At 40.2% G+C, this 17911-nt stretch overlaps 1 protein-coding gene across 3 annotated transcripts; it reads right to left on the bottom strand.

Annotated features, from left to right (window-relative positions):
- Positions 1 to 2403: 2403 nt before the first annotated feature.
- On the bottom strand, positions 2404 to 15611 carry prkab1a (protein kinase, AMP-activated, beta 1 non-catalytic subunit, a). Of its 3 annotated transcripts, XM_064942608.1 has the most exons (9): positions 15499 to 15611; positions 11194 to 11394; positions 9856 to 10014; positions 8842 to 9008; positions 4429 to 4522; positions 4132 to 4258; positions 3818 to 3951; positions 3617 to 3685; positions 2404 to 3439 (listed from the first exon to the last, which is right to left on the bottom strand). In XM_064942608.1, exons 3-9 carry the CDS (start codon positions 9982 to 9984, stop codon positions 3362 to 3364), a joined length of 798 nt encoding a protein of 265 aa, XP_064798680.1. In that variant the 5' UTR covers positions 9985 to 10014; positions 11194 to 11394; positions 15499 to 15611; the 3' UTR covers positions 2404 to 3361. The 3 variants fall into 3 exon arrangements, with proteins under 3 accessions (XP_064798680.1, XP_064798679.1, XP_064798681.1); XM_064942607.1 differs by lacking the exon at positions 11194 to 11394; XM_064942609.1 differs by lacking the exon at positions 11194 to 11394 and having other exon boundaries at positions 4144 to 4258.
- Between the last annotated feature and the right edge of the window lie 2300 nt (positions 15612 to 17911).

Raw genomic sequence — 17911 nt, 5'->3', positions numbered from 1 at the left:
GGTTAAATGGTTAGGGGAATAGTTAGCTAAATGCAAAGTAACTAAAAGTAGTAAGTAGTTGAAAAGTTGCTAAAATGGTAAAGTTGTCCGTGGGCCTCCCGAGTGACACAGCGTTCTAAGGCACTGCATCACAGTGGCATCACTACAGACCCGGGTTTGATCCCGGGCTGTGTCGGACAGAACCATGAGGGGGTACACAATTGGCCCAGTTGTCTGTGATGAGATTCTAACTTGTGTTGTATTTTCCCACCCATCCACCTCGACCAATCGCCCCACTAGATTTTGCCTTAAGGTAACCATCTGTCTTATGTAACTAAACATAACATACAGGTATCATACTAATTTGAGAGTCCTGGATTTACATTTCCTGTGTTATGTCTGACGTCTGAGACCAGGCTGTTCTGGCAGGCTGGTACAGGTAGGCCTACATGTTGTGGAATGTTCCAAGTTCCAACCTCACAATGAAACGGCACATGCTGTTCCAAAGAACAGAAACACTACATATTACCCAATAACTATGCCAAGTTAAAATGTCTGGACATGTGTAAAGCTCTCCCAATGAAATGTCAGTCGCTGGTCTTTTTCTAAAATGCAGGCCAGTAATTTGCCGCCAACCAATTTGCTTCACAGTGCCATTCTGAAAGCTCCCCAGTTGAGTCTAGTGTTGTCCCACCTGAATGCTTCTAACATTTAGGAACCACTCGCTAAACAGAGGGTTTATGTTGCTGTGTGAAGTGTTTTTGTCGCTTATTGCTGCCGCTCTTCACCATGACAAGAGGAAGAGGGGGAACACTTTTGTCTGTGAGCTCTTTTGTCAGCAGCACACCTGAAATGTTCCTGAGCAGACAAACAGAGAACTGGTAACATTGCGTTCCACAGTTTGGCAGATGTTCAAATATGTTGTGCATGTTCCTCTCAAAGTGGAGGACTTGTCACTAGGACATATGAAAACATTGGTTCCCTCTACTGGGGGTTTGAATGTTGGCCTGCATAGTACAATATTTGGGCCCTGTTTGAATTATAATCTCTTTGCCTCCCTCTTTCTTTACTTCCATAGTGGACAGTTATGTACTTGTCCTCCTGCTCAGTTGTGCAACGGGGCCTCACACTCATCTTTCTATTCTGGTTAGAGCCAGTTTGCGCTGTTCTGTGAAGGGAGTAGAACACAGCGTTGTACGAGATCTTCAGTTTCTTGGCAATTTCTCGCATGGAATAGCCTTCATTTCACAGAACAAGAATAGACGGATGAGTTTCAGAAGAAAGTTCTTTGTTTCTGGCCATTTTGAGCATTTAATCGAACCCACAAATGATGATGCTCCAGATACTCCACTAGTCTAAAGAATGACTCAACTGTATATATATATATATATATATATATATATATACATACATATACATACACACTCTGGACTCCGACATTGCTCATCCTAATATTTCTTAATTCCATTATTTAACTTTTAGATTTCTGTGTATTGTTAGATTTTTCTGCGCTGTTGGAGCTAGGAACACAAGTATTTCGCTACACCCGCAATAACATCTGCTAAATATGTGCGACCAATCAAATTTGATTTGATTGATATACATTTATTCGAAAAGTAATGTACGAGCTATAGTACAGTAGTTTTAGTGGATATATAGTGTCCCAGACTCAGGCGGATGTGTTCCCAGAATAGCTTTGAGATAACATGGCATGACACAACGAACAGACACAATACTAGATAAGAAGACAAGGTAACACTGTTGAATTTCCACCAATTGGGTGAGTGTTCGGAAACATATGACAACTTTCACTGCAATTGAGCTCAGGGCAAACCAAAGAGTCACATTACTAGTTGTCCAAATGCTGTTTTTTTTTTTAAGTTGATGCAACAATACATCAAAATCACACATTTATGCTCATGTAGATTAAACATATATGTTGTGGTTGTATGGAGAAAGACATGGTGAGAAATATGTGTCTGGGAATTAGGGCTGTGTGTACTCCTGCAATGACTCTCAAGGTCTCTATCCTTTTCACCCCAAAACATGTCCAGGAAAGAAATGTTCATATTGCATTGGGGAAGATAATTTTTTTCCGCTGACATATTGCTATCTTCACACTTTTAGAAAGCCATCTGGCTCCTTCCCCTAGGATTAATAGGGCCATGCCTCAACAAAATGTTACCTATTACTTGAACATGAAAGAATACTAGTATAACACTTTAATAGATTCACAATATTTTGGTTCAACGAATACTGTGGAAATCAGATCAAACAAAGGGGAGGAATACATTTAGATTAGATCTCCCATATTCCCATATGTGACACTCAAATTGATAGTCAAGGGGCTACGCCCATCTACAAGGGTTGTATTCCTATCCATACTGGTAGACCCTTTATTTCAGAGATACCACACAATAAGAATGCTATAAAATCAATTATCTTTATTGGGATAGAAATCTGGAAACAAAGAAGAAAAAATGTACACAACATGGTCCAAGAGGGTTACATTAACAAGGATGTCAAAGGAGCTTCAAGCCTCATTAATCCATCTCCAACTCTGCTTGTCTGTCACCGCACTGAGTTGGTCCCTTGGATTCACATGTAAGGGAGGTGTTTTAGACCATATATAGTCATTTAGAAAATATACACAGCACTATCTAATGATTACTTAACTTACTACTATTTAAATAAAACATGTGCACTGATACGCAATCGGATATAGCTGGTGAGGCATAATGATACAAAGGGCAGGCACACTGGCCAAATGGCAAGTAACAGAGGCTGAAGAGAAAATCACAATAAAAAGGCAGGAAAATAACTCCACTGGCAAAATCAATGATTATTACTACTGTACAGCAACACTGGGGCATCTGTCCAAAGTCAATGATTATTACTACTGTATAGCAACACTGGGGCATCTGTCCAAAATCAATGATTATTACTACTGTACAGCAACACTGGGGCATCTGTCCAAAATCAAACACTGCATGGTTTTCCATGATACTGCATCTTACCTACTACTTCCTGTTATACTATTTCCTGTTCTTGTCTGATGAAGGGACCTCCTGTCATCAAGCACAGGTCACAACACAACCCTTACGTATTATCAGTCAGAATTCACCACCACCCCCAAAACGTTTCTCTCCTTCCTATGCGTAACTATTCTGCTACCTAGTACTCCTCTATGTCTATAACAAAGCAAGGTTAGTGATCAGCAAATGGGATGGCAGTCATTGAACAAGAGGAAAGGCAGACTGATTTTTATCACCGCAATCTTCCTCATTCTAAACTGAGATATGTACAGGTGTAATGCTGGAGGCTGTGCTGTGAGAAGCTGTGGTGTCTGCGGTGCAAAGGCAGAGACGCCATAGACCTCTGGTCAGATAAACTTATACAGCAGGGTGGTGACATACTTCTTCTTGTAGCGATGAGTCGCACTAAGCACCATCACACCATCCTAAGAGGAGAGAGAGAGAGAAATATACAACTCCATTAGCACATACTTGACATTTCCCTTCACCTCTCCAAAAGCAACTCTTCTGGGAGTCCTTCTGTTACCTCTTGCAGACGTTGAATCAATCTACTAAGGCTCCATGGCTTTGATTTAATCTTTCTGATCTCCCTGTGGTCTTACCTTGATGGACAAGGCGTAGAGGTGATTGAGCATGACATGATTGGGTTCTGGGAGCAATGCAGGGTCACACTGAAGAGGGAGAGAGAATACATCTTACTCCAGTGCATACACATTACTGTCAATTACATGAATAGCTCTCGTGTCTTCATCATTGATATTCCCATGAGGGTTTAGATTCAGTTGTTAGCGTCTTGTACTCACAGAGATGCCTGTGTCCTTGTTTAGGATGACCTGTAGCAAGTGAGGTGGGAGAATGGGCGGAGACTTGAACTTTTCTTCCTGCTTGGGTATGTAAGGGTCCTGATGGTACGGTCCGGGAGGAGAGCTAGACAGGTCTAACTCACAAACAGATGGGAGGAGGGGCAAGTTAATAAATACAATGGGAGAGCAAACACCAAGATTTGTCTAGTTAATATTTTGCTATTGCAAGTTGAAATCTAACTTTCTAACACCATGGAGACATTTTCCAATACAGTAGCATAACTTGAATGGATGAACACGTTATGGATACTGACCTTGACACTGACCTGACATATCAGAGCATTTCTGTGAGTCCACCATAAGTGCATCAAACACCTCAAAGTCAGTCTTCTTCACTTGGATGACATTGTTGACTGTGCCTAGCTGGTTGGTTACAACAGGCTGGAGGACCACAAAACCAGCAATGAAACAGAGAACTCATAAACATCAAATCTGTTCCAGTCATTCACTCCCATATGCTTGTGTAAATAGCTGAGGAGACAGTTGTTCCTATAAAGCCATTACAACATGTAAAACAGAGGTCGTTCTGGTCCCCAAAACACGCTGCTCACCTCAGCTGGGTCATGGGTCCACGTGCCGTCCACATAGAACTTATACTGATGCTCTCCTTCAGGCAGATCCACAATTGCCACAAAGTTGTTCTGACTGAAATAGAGAACAAACTAATATTAAAGCGTTATGAATTCGGGGCAGAAATGATTACATATTTAAGCATTATACCTCTCACTAAAGGTCTTCATTCATACAAAAGCTGGTTCTCTATCAGATAGGTAAGAATGGCTCACCCAGTGTTCAAGAATGGCCTTTTTCCCTTGATTCAGATTACAACCTCTCACTTGTTTGAAAATGAAATAATTTCCAAAATATCACTATTTTTAGAACAGGCCATAGAAAGTTGGTTGCAATTTCAGTTTAATCCACCAGAAAAGACAGAACAAATATTACAACAAATATTATAGTTAAACTCAAATATATTAATTCATAATTTTTTTAAATGGAAATATCTGCTCTGTCCAAAATTACAACCAACTGATTGCAGCATTACCACAAAAATGGAGGAGGAAAGTGAAAGGGGGAGAAAGTAAGGAACTTGTTTAATCGGCCCTGAATTAAAGACCATAATTGGTTAAAGAAAACTGTGATAAATAAAATGTATACCAGTTTCATTAAAGGACCAAAGAATTGACAGCTGTGTTGTATAGATGGTATAGATTCCATGGCACATGGTTCATGAACTGATACACAAAAGGATGCGGATTCAAAACCTAAGAGTCATTCAATTTAAATGATTTGACAAAACTCTTGCAACATATATAATGTTATATATATGGGGGATTCAACCATCCCAGCTCTGAAGATTTTGCAGCGAATAGACAGAATCATCAGATCATGTGTTTTGGTACTGTCCATATGTAGCTTGTTTTTGGTCTCAGGTATGGCTGAAGAATTTAAATCAAATTGTATTTGTCACATTACACCTTACAGTGAAATGCTTACTTACAAGCCCTTAACCAAAAATGCAGTTAAGGAAAAAATGTTAAAGTATTTACTAAAATAAACTGAAGTAAATGTATAAAATAAATAAGAAAAATAATTAAGGACCAACAATAAGATAACAGCAACGAGGCTACATACAGGGGTACCGAGTCAATGTGAGGGGCACGGTTAGTCCAGGTAGTTGAGGTAGCAGCATAGAAATGGGGGTGGGGGGGGACAATGCAAATAGTCCAGATAGCAATTTGATTAGCTGTTCAGGAGTCATATGGCTTGGGGGTAGGAGCTGTTAAGAAGTCTTTTGGACCAAGACTTGCCGCTCCGGTACCGCTTGCCGTGCGGTAGCAGAGAGAACAGTCTATGACTAGGGTGGCTGGAGTCTGGCCATTTTTTGGGCCTTCCTCTGAAACCGATTCTTAAAAAGTGGACACCCTTTGCCTTGACAGCTTTGCACACACTTGGCATTCTCTCAACCATTTCAGGTTGTCACCTGAAATGCATTTCAATTAAAAGGTGTGCCTTGTTAAAGTTAATTTGTGAAATATTTGAGCCAATCAGTTGTGTTGTGACAAGTTAGGGGTGGTATACAGAAGATAGCCCTATTTGGTAAAAGAGCAAGTCCATTATTATGGAAAGAACAGCTCAAATGAGTAAAGAGAAACAACAGTCCATCATTACTTTCAGACATGGTCATTCAATCTGGAAAATTCAAAGAACTTTTAAAGTTCCTGCAAGTTGAGTCGCAAAAACCATCAAGCTCTATAATGAAACTGGCTCTCATGAGGACTGCTACAGGAATGGGAGACTCAGAGTTACCTCTGCTGCAGAGGTAATAAATGCTTCACAGAGTTCAAGTAACAGACACATCTCAACATCAACTGTTCAGAGGAGACAGCGTGAATCAGGCCTTCATGGTCTAATTGCTGCTGTCATGACGTTGCCCTCTTTGGGTACAGCAAGCCCCATCCCCCTCTCCCTGCCTCCTACAACTAGGCTGCTGTGGTCAGAGAGGTCGTAAATTCCAGGAAGATCCTGCCTCATGGCCATACAGTATAGAGACAGAGTGAAGTTTCATAGAGAACAAAGGAATTTCTTCCACCTCACAGAACTTGAGGTCCGAACAACATTTATGTTCCGGAGAAGGTATAAAAGATCGGTGAAGATCGGTGAAGAACTACGAACTTGTCCGTTTGGTACAAGTTTGTAAAACCCAGATTACCATAATGCTGTTTATATAATAGCCTCAGATATGAGGTTTACATCTAATTGTTGTATAAGATGAATGAGTGAGGATGATACTGTTTGTAAAATTGTGTAATGTGATTTTGGACTTTTTAAATGAAGGAAACTCCCATTCTCTTTTGAGTTTAACTAAATCAGAGAACCGCCCATGAGCCCAGTTATGGTCGGGCATCCTGGGACAGGCCCTTTTCTGCAACTCCTGAATAAAACCCCAACTTTGAGAAGTTCTCACGAGACCATGTTTTTCTCCATTACGAGAGGACAAAGGTAACAGACCATGTTTTCTCTCAATCACGAGAGGACAAAGGTTGCAGACCATTGCTGAATCTTTTAACCATACCACGTGGTTAAACTCTGATGCCGACAGAATAAGAATAAGTCTTTGATATTAATTACTAGTCTGCAGCTAGGAATTTGGTATCATTGAACGCGAAGAATGACAACCGCCGAAACATCCATTCTACAACAACATGAATGAATGTCACCCTGAACTATCCCCTCTAACCATGAGAGAGAGAGAGAGAGAGAGAGAGAGAGAGAGAGAGAGGACGGATACTCTCCAACAGAAACAAACTTTTCAGCAGAGATCCCAACGACACCCTGAGCGTAAATATATATATATTGATTGCAAATGTTCCCGAATGAGTGAGCGTTCATGTGCAAAGGATTAGCATTTCAATGATCAACTGTGTGTTGTCTTCTCAGTCGACCCCCACTTCCCTTTCGTACATTCCCCTATCATTTCTTGTAACCATATTTACTTTGTTAGTTTGTATATGCATTTCTGTGATTGTTTAGTTAGTTAATAAATAAATTATTTAAGACAATTGATGTATGGATAACTCATAGTGAAGACTGGGTTCATGCAGATAACCAACAAATTCCAACGTTTGGAATGAGACTAACATGAGGTAAAATAAATAATTAATTAATCAGAAGACTATTGATCAGATATGAAAATATCGGAAAAGTTATATTCGGAAAATTATAACTTTAATCTCAATATTTTCCTTGGTGCCCCGATTTCCTTGATAATTACAGGTACATGATTAATCAGTTTAAATCGCGTAATAATAATTACAGGGAATCTTTGACAAAAAACTAAAAGTCTTCATTTAATGATAGTAAAGACACGACACTGCTAAGAAACCACTATTAAAGGACACCAATAAGAAGATAATTTCTTGGGCCAAGAAACACGAGCAATGGACATTAGACCGGTGGAAGTCTGTCCTTTCGTCTGATTTGAGACTTCTGGAGTCGCAGAGTAGGTGAATGGATGATCTCTGCATGTGTGGTTCCCACCGTGAAGCATGGAGGAGGTGTGATGGTGTGGGGGTGCTTTGCTGGTGACACTGTCATGATTTATTTAGAATTCAAGGCATACTTAACCAGCATGGCTACCACAGAATTCTGCAGCGATACACCATCCCATCTGGTTTGCGCTTAGTGGGACTATCATTTGTTTTTCAACTGGGCAATATTCCAACACACCTCCAGGCTGTGTAAGGGCTATTCGATCAAGAAGGAGAGTGATAGAGTGCTGCATACGATGAACTGGCCTCCACAATCACCCGACCACAATCTATCTGTAATTTTAAAGCTGATCTACCCCCTAAAATAAAATTAAAATAAACAGTAAGGGCATACATACAGTATACACTGAGTGTATAAAACATTAAGAACACCTTCCTGATATTGAGTTACACCCCCTTTTACAAGGTGTCGAAAGTGTTCCACAGGGATACTGGCCCATGTTGACTCCAATGCATCCCACAGTTCTGTCAAGTTGGCTGGATGTCCTTTGGGTGGTGGACCATTCTTGATAAACACAGGAAACTGTTGAGCGTGAAAAACCCAGCAGTGTTCCAGTTCTTGACAGAATAAAACCAGTGCGCCTTGCACCTACTGACATACCCTGTTCAAAGGCACTTAAATCTTTTGTCTTGCCCATGGCACACATACACAATCCATGTCTCAATTGTCTCAAGCCTTAAAAATCCTTCTATAACCGGTCTTCATCTACACTGATTGAAGTGGATTTGACAGGTGACATCAATAAGGGATCATAGCTTTCACCTGGTCAGTCGATGTCATGGAAAGAGCAGGTGTTCCTAATGTTTTGTACATTCAGTGTATACTCACTCACAACACTGTGTGAATTGCACCAAAGGCAGGTCAACGATATTGTTATAAGTATGATGCCCTTCTCATGGCTGCTAACCCACCTCCTGGTTAGGGGAATCTTGTTGGCCCAGTTGTTGAAGGAACCGGACAGAAAGACCTCCTTTCCGCTTCCAGTCCAGCGGAACACAGTGGGGCGGTCCAGTGTGGGCCCCTTATCAGCCTCCAGGTCCTGCCGCCATGCAAGGTACTCCTCTTTCTCTAGTGGAGCCTAGGAGACAAGGGAAGAGGGAGAGATGAGTCTCTGTGTGTGTTTTGACCAAGGGGTAAAATACTACGTTAATACTGTAGACAATCCTCTAAGAAAACCAATGGTCCAAACCTAATGCCTCCATCATAATCCATTCAAAAGTTATTGAAGTTTTTACCCTTGAAAGACAGACAGAATTAGTTTGGTATCCTACAGTACAGGGTGACTAAATGGAGGACAGAGAAAATAAGTGGTAATAAATCTGGAAAAATGGCATCAAGTCAGCTAGGCGGGATTCTGTGCAAGAATTAAGGCTACTGTCTACCTGACAATCCACAGGACACAAAACAATAGGAGGTAAGATGGATAGGACACATGATATGTAGTATTTTCTTTTAAGATTCACGTTCTTTTTAGAATATTTCTCACAAAAACAAGCGTATCTCTGTGAAATGTCAACAGAGCTCATACCCAGCTTTTTATTTTCAAAGCCTTTTACATTTCATTCAGCTCATGTCGTGCTCAATTAGCTTTTTAAGACCCACTGAAATAACTTTGAAGTTGATGACCACAAAATGTAAAATCCTCAACAGTTATTACGAGAAACCTGCACCACTGTCAACAGAGCTCCGTGCTTATTATCGGATGTATTAGGTTATGAAATGTTTTTTTTTGGATAGAATGTTAATGATATGATAGAGAACAACCCCACTTGAACAATTCAGAACATGAATAATCATATTTGTCTTGGTAAAATGTATTTTATAAACATAAGGAAGTTACATTTTATCACCAAAGCACGTTTTCTCTGGGGCAGAGTGGTTGGACACCCTACATAATTACAGAGGTTCACTCCTGTAAAACTGACCTTGATGTCCTCTCCATGGAACATATCAGCATCCTCTGGACTGTCCATGAGAATTTTAGGCCTGTCGCCCTCCTTGGCACGGCTGTCCCGCCTGTGTCCCGTACCCATACCGGTGTTAGTGTTCCCCATGGTCCCCTCTGTGTCAATAAGCCAAAATCACTGTGGACAAAGGTTGGAAAATTGCTTAAACTAATGGAACAGTAAAATAAACTAAAATCAATAAGAGACATCATGGACAGAGAACGTGGGCACATCCAAAGACTATGCGTAGAGTAAATGCATTTGAATTCAATCATTTTTTCACTGCATCCCTTTTAATTTAAACAAAACTTTGCATACATGTTTTCCCATGGAAGAAGTGGACAGAAAGATTATTTTTGGACATGAATGCCAAAACATTCAGGAGATAAAGATGCCGGCGAATGTCAATTTAAATGGTCATGTCTATTCTATGATCTATATTTCTATGATTCAATGTCAGAGTGACCATCGGGTTCTTGGTCACCTTCATGACCAAGGCCTTTCTCCCCCGATTGCTGTTTGACCAAGCGGCCAGCTCTAGGAAGAGTCTTGGTGGTTCCAAACTTCTTCCATTTAATAATGATGGTACCCTTCCCCAAATATGCGACTCGGCACAGTCCTGTCTCTGAGCTTTACGGACAATTCCTTCGACCTCATGGTTTGGTTTTTGCTCTGACATGCACTGTCAATTGTGGGACCTTATATAGACAGGTGTGTGCCTTTCCAAATCATGTCCAATCAGTTGAATTTTACCACAGGTGGACTTCAATCAAATTGTAGAAACATCTCAAGGGTGATCAAAGGAAACAGGATGCACCTGAGCTCAATTTCAAGTTTCATAGCAAAGGGTCTGAATACTTATGTAAACAAGGTATTTCAGTTTTTTATATTTAATAAAATTGCAAACATTTCTAAAAACCTGTTTTTGCTTTGTCATTATGGGGTATTGTGTGTAGATTGATGAGTATTTTTTTATTTTCTTTATCCATTTCAGAATAAGGCTGTAATGTAACAAAATGTGGAAAAAGCCAAGTTGTCTGAATACTTTCCGAATGCACTGTGTATATACATATATACAGTACCAGTCAAAAGTTCAGACACACCTTCTCATTTAAGGAAATTTATTTAATTTGACTATATTCTACATTGCAGAATAACAGTGAAGACATCAAAACTATGAAATAACACATATGGAATCATGTAGTAGCCAAATAAGTGTTAAAAAAAATCTAAATAGATTTTAGATTCTTCAAAGTAGCCACCCTTTGCCTTGATGACAGCTTTGCACACCCTTGGCATTCTCTCAAAGCTCTTCACCTGGAATGCTTTTCCAACAGTCTTGAAGGAGTTCCCACATATGCTGAGAACTTGTTGGATGCTTTTCCTTCACTCTGCGGTCCAAATCATCCCAAACCAATTCAATTGGGTTGAGGTCAGGGGATTGTGGAGGACAGGTCATCTGATGGAGCACTCCATCACTCTCCTTCTTGGTCAAATAGTCTGGAGGTGTGTTGGGTCCTGTTGAAAAACAAATTATAGTCCCACTAAGCGCAAACCAGATGGATGGCGTATCGCTGCAGAATGCTGTGGTAGCCATGCTGGTTAAGTGTACCTTGAATTCTAAGTAAATCACTGACAGTGTCACCAGCAAAGGACACCCTGACAATCACACCTCCTCCTCCATGCTTCAAGGTGGGAACTACCCATGCGAAGATAATCCGTTCACCTGTTGAAACCAAAAATCTCAAATTTGGACTCAGACTAAAGGACATATTTAGCCCAATGTGGACTTGGTCTTTTACCAAATAGGGCTATCTTCTGTATATCACCCCTCCCTTGTCACAACACAACTGATTGGCTCAAACACTTTAAGAAGGAAATAAATTCCACAAATTAAGTTAACAAGGCACACCTGTTCATTGAAATGCATTCAGGCAACCTCATGAAGTTGGTTGAGAGAATGCCAAGAGTGTGCAAAGCTGTCGTCAAGGCTAAGGGTGGCTACTTCGAAGAATCTCAAATATATTTTGATGTGTTTAACATTTATGTTTTGGTTACCACATGATTCCATATGTGTTATTTCATAGTTGTGATGTCTTCACTATTATTTTACAATGTAGAAAATAGTCAAAATAAAGGTGTCCAAACTTTTGACTGGTACTGTGTGTGTGTGTATATACATACATACATACATACATACATACATACATACATACATACATACATACATACATACATACATACATACATAGTGGGGCAAAAAAGTATTTAGTCAGCCACCAATTGTGCAAGTTCTCCCACTTAAAAAGATGAGAGGCCTGTAATTTTCATCATAGGTACACTTCAACTATGACAGACAAAATGAGAAAAGAAATCCAGAAAAATCACATTGTAGGATTTTTTATGAATTTATTTGCAAATTATGGTGGAAAATAAGTATTTGGTCACCTACAAACAAGCAAGATTTCTGGCTCTCACAGACCTGTAACTTCTTCTTTAAGAGGCTCCTCTGTCCTCCACTCGTTACCTATATTAATGGCACCTGTTTGAACTTGTTATCAGTATAGAAGACACCTGTCCACAACCAGTCACACTCCACTATGGCCAAGACCAAAAAGCTGTCAAAGGACACCAGAAACAAAATTGTAGACCTGCACCAGGCTGGGAAGACTGAATCTACAATAGGTAAGTAGCTTGGTTTGAAGAAATCAACTGTGGGATAAATTATTAGGAAATGGAAGACATACAAGACCACTGATAATCTCCCGCGATCTGGGGCTCCACGCAAGATCTCACCCCGTGGGGTCAAAATGATCACAAGAACGGTGAGTAAAAACCCCAGAACCACACGGGGGGACCTAGTTAATGACCCGCAGAGAGCTGGGACCAAAGTAACAAAGCCTACCATCAGTAACACACTACGCCGCCAGGGACTCAAATCCTGCAGTGCCAGACGTGTCCCCATGCTTAAGCCAGTACATGTCCAGGCCTGTCTGAAGTTTGCTAGAGAGCATTTGGATGATCCAGAAGAAGATTGGGAGAACGTCATATGGTCAGATGAAACCAAAATAGAACTTTTTGGTAAACTCAACTCGTTGTGTTTGGAGGACAAAGAATGCTGAGTTGCATCCAAAGAACACCATACCTACTGTGAAGCATGGGGGTGGAAACATCATGCTTTGGGGCTGTTTTTCTGCAAAGGGACCAGGACGACTGATCCGTGTAAAGGAAAGAATGAATGGGGCCATGTATCGTGAGATTTTGAGTGAAAACCTTCTTCCATCAGCAAGGGCATTAAGGATGAAATGTGGCTGGGTCTTTCAGCATGACAATGATCCCAAACATACCACCCGGGCAACGAAGGAGTGGCTTCGTAAGAAGCATTAAGGTCCTGGAGTGGCCTAGCCAGTCTCCAGATCTCAACCCCATAGAAAATCTTTGGAGGGAGTTGAAAGTCCATGTTGCCCAGCAACAGCCCCAAAACATCACTGCTCTAGAGGAGATCCGCATGGAGGAATGGACCAAAATACCAGCAACAGTGTGTGAAAACCTTGTGAAGACTTACAGAAAACGTTTGACCTCTGGCATTGCCAACAAAGGGTATATAACACGCTAGATAAACGAGTAATATCATCAACCATGTGTAGTTATAACTGGTGATTATGATTGAATGAATGTTTTTTATAAGATAAGTTTAATGCTAGCTAGCAACTTACCTTGGATTCTACTGCATTCGCGTAACAGGCAGGCTCCTCGTGGAGTGCAATGAGAGGCAGGTGGTTAGTGTTGGACTAGTTAACTGTAAGGTTGCAAGATTGCATCCCCCGAGCTGACAGGGTGAAAATCTGTCGCTCTGCCCCTGAACAAGGCAGTTAAGCCACCATTCCAAGGCCGTCATTGAAAGTAAGAATGTGTTCTTAACTGACTTGCCTAGTTAAATAAAGGTATATACACAAAAAATATATATTTGTTTTTAAATCGGCGCCCCAAAATACTGATTTCCGATTGTTGAAATCGGCCCTAATTAAATCGACCATTCCGATTTAATTGGTCGACCTCATATATATATATATATATATATTAAATAGTTTGACAACCCCGTTTGTAAGCTTTTAAATTCTATAAATCTCAAATGTGATTTTTGCAGTGATTAAGACATGTATGTATGGTGGGGTATGCAAAATAGGTCAACTGGGCAGCTTTATCCCTTGAACGTTTTGGCATTCAGGTCCCCCCAAAACATCGCTTTCTGAGCATTTCTAAAATTGGAAAGGTTTCATTCAAATAAAAAGGGGTGAATCAAAAAGTGATTGAATTAAAATGGATTTAATCCATAATGATAGCTAGGTACAGTGCCTTCAAATATTCACACCCCTTGACTTTTTCCACATGTTTTAGTGTTTTCACTGGACAGTTACTTTAAGCTGCAATATTTAACTTTAGGCAACCCTACCAAATTCATAGAAAATGTGAGTTATAGGCCTCTCATTCTCCTTGAAAGACAGTCTAATTGGTAGATATGTCCTATGTGAACTATGTCTATGATTCACGTTCTAAATACTATATTTTCAGTTATTGAAAATATATTTCACAGTAGTTTAGATGGTACAATGATTCTCTACGCTTGTTTTGTCACATACACCAAAATCAGGCAAATTATTAGAAATTTAGCAACCAGGAAATGGCAGAGCGATTTCTGCCAAAAAATGATGGCTATACTGACAAGATGCTTCTCCCCCCCACCCCAAACAGCCCAATACCATGAATATGCATGAACTTGTCGAGACAACTCCGATAAAAATAGCAAATAAACCATTTGTTTTTTTGTTGTTGATCAAATTCAACAATCTCATTGATCTCTATACAAAAACAACTTGCTTGGTGGGCGAAAACACCAACTGCTTGAGGGAGACAGATTTTCCATCAAGTGGAGCCTCGCTTTGTCGCTTCCTGTTTGTTTCTGCATAGTTCACCTTTAAAACAGGCTGACGTTTTTTTTGATCAATGGATCAACTTCCAATTCCGGGAAACGCAGTAGACAATACGGGAATGACGCTTTTTATAACCCTTAACGTTACTTGCAGGTTAATGGATAAATTGTTTTGAGATAATTTAACTCTTTATATTCTACTATTTTAAAAAACGAAAATACATCCGCAACAGGGCCCAGATACGCTACATAATTGCAATTTGTTTTTTGGAAGGAAAATTATTTAACTCGTATTGTAATTAATCATTGGTTATATTTCATGCTAGACATCTGGAAACACCGGACAGTTTAGTATCCATGGTTAGGGTGCTGTGTTAACGTAGCTAGCTAAAAACATTAGCTAACGTTCGCTTTACGTTACCAAGCAATGTTTAGTATCTATGTCAAATAATTTGTGTTTGCGTCCCTGGGGTAAAACTTTTCCACATGGTCGGATATTAAATGTTTTACCGGGAACAGATAATAGATGCGTGCTGTGTAAGAAATCGGGCAAGCTCATGATGGATCATAGGATGCTATAGTTACTAGCTAACGAGCTAAAGTAAACAGCTAGCTCCCTCTGTGGCTATATCTGATTTAACATTGACAAGAACCACAAACTGAGAAGGAAATATGAATATTGAAAACCATACCTTAGAATTGATGTCAGTTTACACCACTAAAATGCTCGTCTTTTATTTGACAATTTTCCCACGTTCTGTTGTTGACAACACAACCTCCCTCATCATTCCAGAGGGCCCCGCCTCTTTTCTTTCTTGACGGTCAGAGAGCGCATGCAGTTTCACTTTCTTACCACTTGGTGGAAGTGTCGACCTTTAATGGGCTATCAAGGCTCAGTTCAGCAGGGAAAGCAAGATTTCTAGGACATAAAAGTTAGAACCATCCTAGCTAAACACTCATTATTTAAGCATTATTTAGACATTATTTCAAACATGTTCCTTGTGTATTTCTACAGTCACATAATGTATAATCCCTGTGCTGAAAGTCAAACTATTAGTCTTTCAAGTCAACTTTAACAATCATGATGACAGGCAGTCAAACAAACAAGAATGGTCACTTGCTTAGAAACTTCTGATATGGTTTTTCCAACACCCTACAGCTCTCAGCAGCTTGTGAAATAGCCCTGGCTGCACTGTCTGGTGGCTCCCTATCTTCAGTCCGTCTGAGTGTGACGAGAGCTACAGAGGAGAGTGCAGATTATTCTGTCCCTGTTTTATCCTCACCTTCTGCATGTCCTATATGCCAGTACCAATTACTCCCTTTCCAGCCTCCCTCCATAATACACAAACAGAAGGCTAGTGAGGGGAGGATGTCTCATAATGATGCCTGAAATGGAGAGAATGGAATGGTATCAAACGCATGGAAACCATGTTAGATGCATGATACCAGTCCATAGTATTCCGTTCTAGTCATTACTATCATTACTATGAGCCCATCAGCCCAATGAAGGTGCCATCAGCCACCTGTGATACACACACTCATCCACTCATTAACAGACACAGTCATTATACACAGTAACACATATCTCTGGAGCTGGAGTCATATCTCCCTCTCGAACTTTAAGCATCATCTGTCAGAGCAGCTTACCAATCACTGTACCTGTACATAGCCAATCTGTAAATAGCACACCCTCTTGCTCTTTTGCACCCCAGTATCTCTACTTGCACATCATCATCTGCACATCTATCACTCCAGTATTATTGCTAAATTGTATTTATTTTCACCTCTAGGGCCTATTTATTGCCTATTCTTCTACATTTGCACACACTGTACATAGATTTTTCTTTGTTATTGTTATTGACTGTAGCTTTGATTATGTGTAACTCTGTGTTTTTGTCCCACTACTTTGCCTTATCTTGGCCAGGTCGCAGTTGTAAAAGAGAACTTGTTCTCAACTGGCCTACCTGGTTAAATAAAGGTGAAAAAAATAATAATAATAAACGCACTTATCAAGACATAGACACGTACACTCTCTCTCTCTCTCATGCATAGGTCAGGTACACATATACATAAGGCATCCTCACAAACATACGGATACCCTCCAGTTTTGCTTGCTATCGCACAGGGAGCCTGTGCCCTTTGCTGTGGCTCATAATGAGGTCTCGGATCAAAGTGCTGTTCAAAGGGATGCTGGGTTGTGATGCCCACAGACAGTAGGAGGCTAATTATTACCAAGCTATCTAAAAACATAATCATTATATTATAGTAACATGGCCCCATGTTTAGAATTCAATCTTATTTCACCCGAATGCCTTTTAGTCAAATAATGAGCTTTACTTTCTAGCTGGGAGCAGGATGGTGCTGATGGTCCAGCATCCCTGTGGTGCCCTGTCTGTCAATCACACGGCACAGCATGCCCCTAGAGGCCAGGCCAGTCAGCAGTCCTTCCTCTGAGCTCAGTGGGACGTTTGTTACCCTTCACATTGATTTACACTGACCTTCATTCAGTCACACAAGAGACTCTGCATAGACACACTCTCGCTTGAATGGGCCCTGACCCTGCTGTCACTGAGTGGATCATTGCTGTTGTAAAGAATAGCAGTGCTGTGAGTTATTTTTGAGACAAAGGCTAAATCAAATTCAACTTCAAATGAAATTGTATTTGTCACACTTTGTAAAAAATTGTGGAAATGCTTACTTGCCAGCCTTTCCCAACAATGCCAAGATATTATTATTTTTTTATATATAATAGAAAAATAATAACATGAGGAATGCATAATGAGTAACAATAACGTGGCTGTATGCACAGGGTACCAGAATCAAGTTGATGTGCAGAGGTATGAGGTAATTAAGGTAGATCCAGTTGAAGTCTGAAGTTTACATACACCTTAGCCAAATATATTTAAACTCAGTTTTTCACAATTCCTGACATTTAATCCTAGTAAAAATTCCCTGTATTAGGTCAGTTAGGATCACCGCCTTATTTTAAGAATGTGAAATGTCAGAATAATAGTAGATAAATCACTCTATTTCAGCTTTTATTTCTTTCATCACATTCCCAGTGGTCAGAACTTTACATACACTCAATTAGTATTTGGTAGCATT

This window comes from Oncorhynchus masou, chromosome 28, assembly GCF_036934945.1.
Source record: "Oncorhynchus masou masou isolate Uvic2021 chromosome 28, UVic_Omas_1.1, whole genome shotgun sequence".
Lineage (NCBI taxonomy): Eukaryota > Metazoa > Chordata > Actinopteri > Salmoniformes > Salmonidae > Oncorhynchus > Oncorhynchus masou.
The sequence above is the reverse complement of the archived record's forward strand: the minus strand, read 5'-3'. Positions and strand labels throughout refer to the sequence as shown.